Source organism: Galeopterus variegatus, unplaced genomic scaffold (assembly GCF_000696425.1).
Source record: "Galeopterus variegatus unplaced genomic scaffold, G_variegatus-3.0.2 Scaffold5819, whole genome shotgun sequence".
Classification (NCBI taxonomy): Eukaryota; Metazoa; Chordata; class Mammalia; order Dermoptera; family Cynocephalidae; genus Galeopterus; species Galeopterus variegatus.
In genome coordinates, this window is record NW_007731930.1 from 1 (window position 1) to 1,379 (window position 1,379).

The window sequence follows — 1,379 nt, forward strand, 5'->3', positions numbered from 1 at the left end:
TCTCTATATGGGATCCGACCCCTCGGCGGGAGCGCCACCACGCTCCCAAGTGCCGCACTCTACTGAGTGCGCCACTGGGCCGGCCCAGTATTTCATTTTAAAGCATGAAAAACTCACCGTTCTTGATAAACTAGATAATTCTTTTGATGATGACGTTGTTTCCTTCAAGACTTCAGTCACTGCCACTTCATTCTCCTCAATAGTAACATGAATATTTTGTATTGATGAAACATAGTGAAGATATAGATCTTTAAGATTTTCTATCTCTCTCCTAAGAGAAAAACANACCAATTCCCAGTACCAAGGACTGTAACTGCCTTGGGGTTCTTTGTTCCCATATGATTCTCCAGAAAGAAGACTAGTGCTACTCCAGACCAGTGAAACACATCACATAATCCACTATCTGTATATGTATACAGACGTTGCTTGTATTTCTTCCTTGTCTTTTTTATTTTTTTATTTTTGGCAGCTGGCAGGTTCACAGAACTGAACCCTTAATCTTGGTGCTACAAGGCTGCACTCTAACCAACTGAGCTAACCGGCCAGCCCCTTATCTGGTAAGTAGAAAACACATTCCAAATATAGAGGTTTCTTTAGAAAGGGGATGGTAGTTTAAAGTAGAAGAAAGCACAGTGAGAAAATGATAAAATGACCATTTTTATACAATATCAGCAAGTAATACAGATAATCCCAATTTTTTTGATGCCATAAGCGAAATACTAAACTGGGAGATGTATTTGAAACCCCTAAATGAGATCAAAAAGTAAATCATTTGTGTGTAATAAAATCCTACAAATTAATATGAAATAGAAAAATTATCCAATAGATAAAAGTGCAGAGAACATAAATAAAATTCACAAGCAAATAAATGTCAATTGCCAATGAACAGATGCTGTGCTTATTGAATTGGCCCACATTCTCATGCACCAACCCTGATATCAGAAGTAAAGTCAAATGAAACTGATAGATACAAGCTCACTTCAGAAATGAAAATTAAAGCAACAAACAAATAGGCAAAACCAAGATTCTTCTTTACCCTTCTATATCTGTGGAGTACAGGCTTACCTATCACAATTCTAAAAGCCAGGTAGGCAATGAGAGGTGAAAAGCCTCAGCATTCAAAATGTATGAGTTTCATTAAGTTACATTCTTTTGAAATTAATTTTCTTCTCTCAATGGTATCCATTACCTACAGTCTAAAGAATAAACTATAGACTTTTGCCTGAGGGGTGAACAATTGCCCAATGTCATGCATGGTGGGGGCTAAGTACTATTATAGTTGTCCTCTTATCCTGATTTTCTGACGAAGTTGATGCCACTAATTTCTCAGCCTCCTGAGGATTTTTCAGAGTAAAGTTTGTTACTATGCTTGTCCCCAC

The 1,379-nt window shown here is 37.4% G+C and overlaps 1 protein-coding gene across 1 annotated transcript in view; it reads right to left on the reverse strand.

Moving 5' to 3' along the window:
* Positions 1-117: 117 nt before the first annotated feature.
* Positions 118-1,379, reverse strand: part of CCDC178 (coiled-coil domain containing 178) — a gene marked incomplete at its 3' end in the record, with an annotated part of 69,258 nt that continues 67,996 nt past the window's right edge. Inside the window, exon 8 of the mRNA XM_008590040.1 lies at positions 118-271. Within this exon, the coding sequence (XP_008588262.1) occupies positions 118-271 (154 nt within the window). The remainder of the gene's footprint in view (positions 272-1,379) is intronic.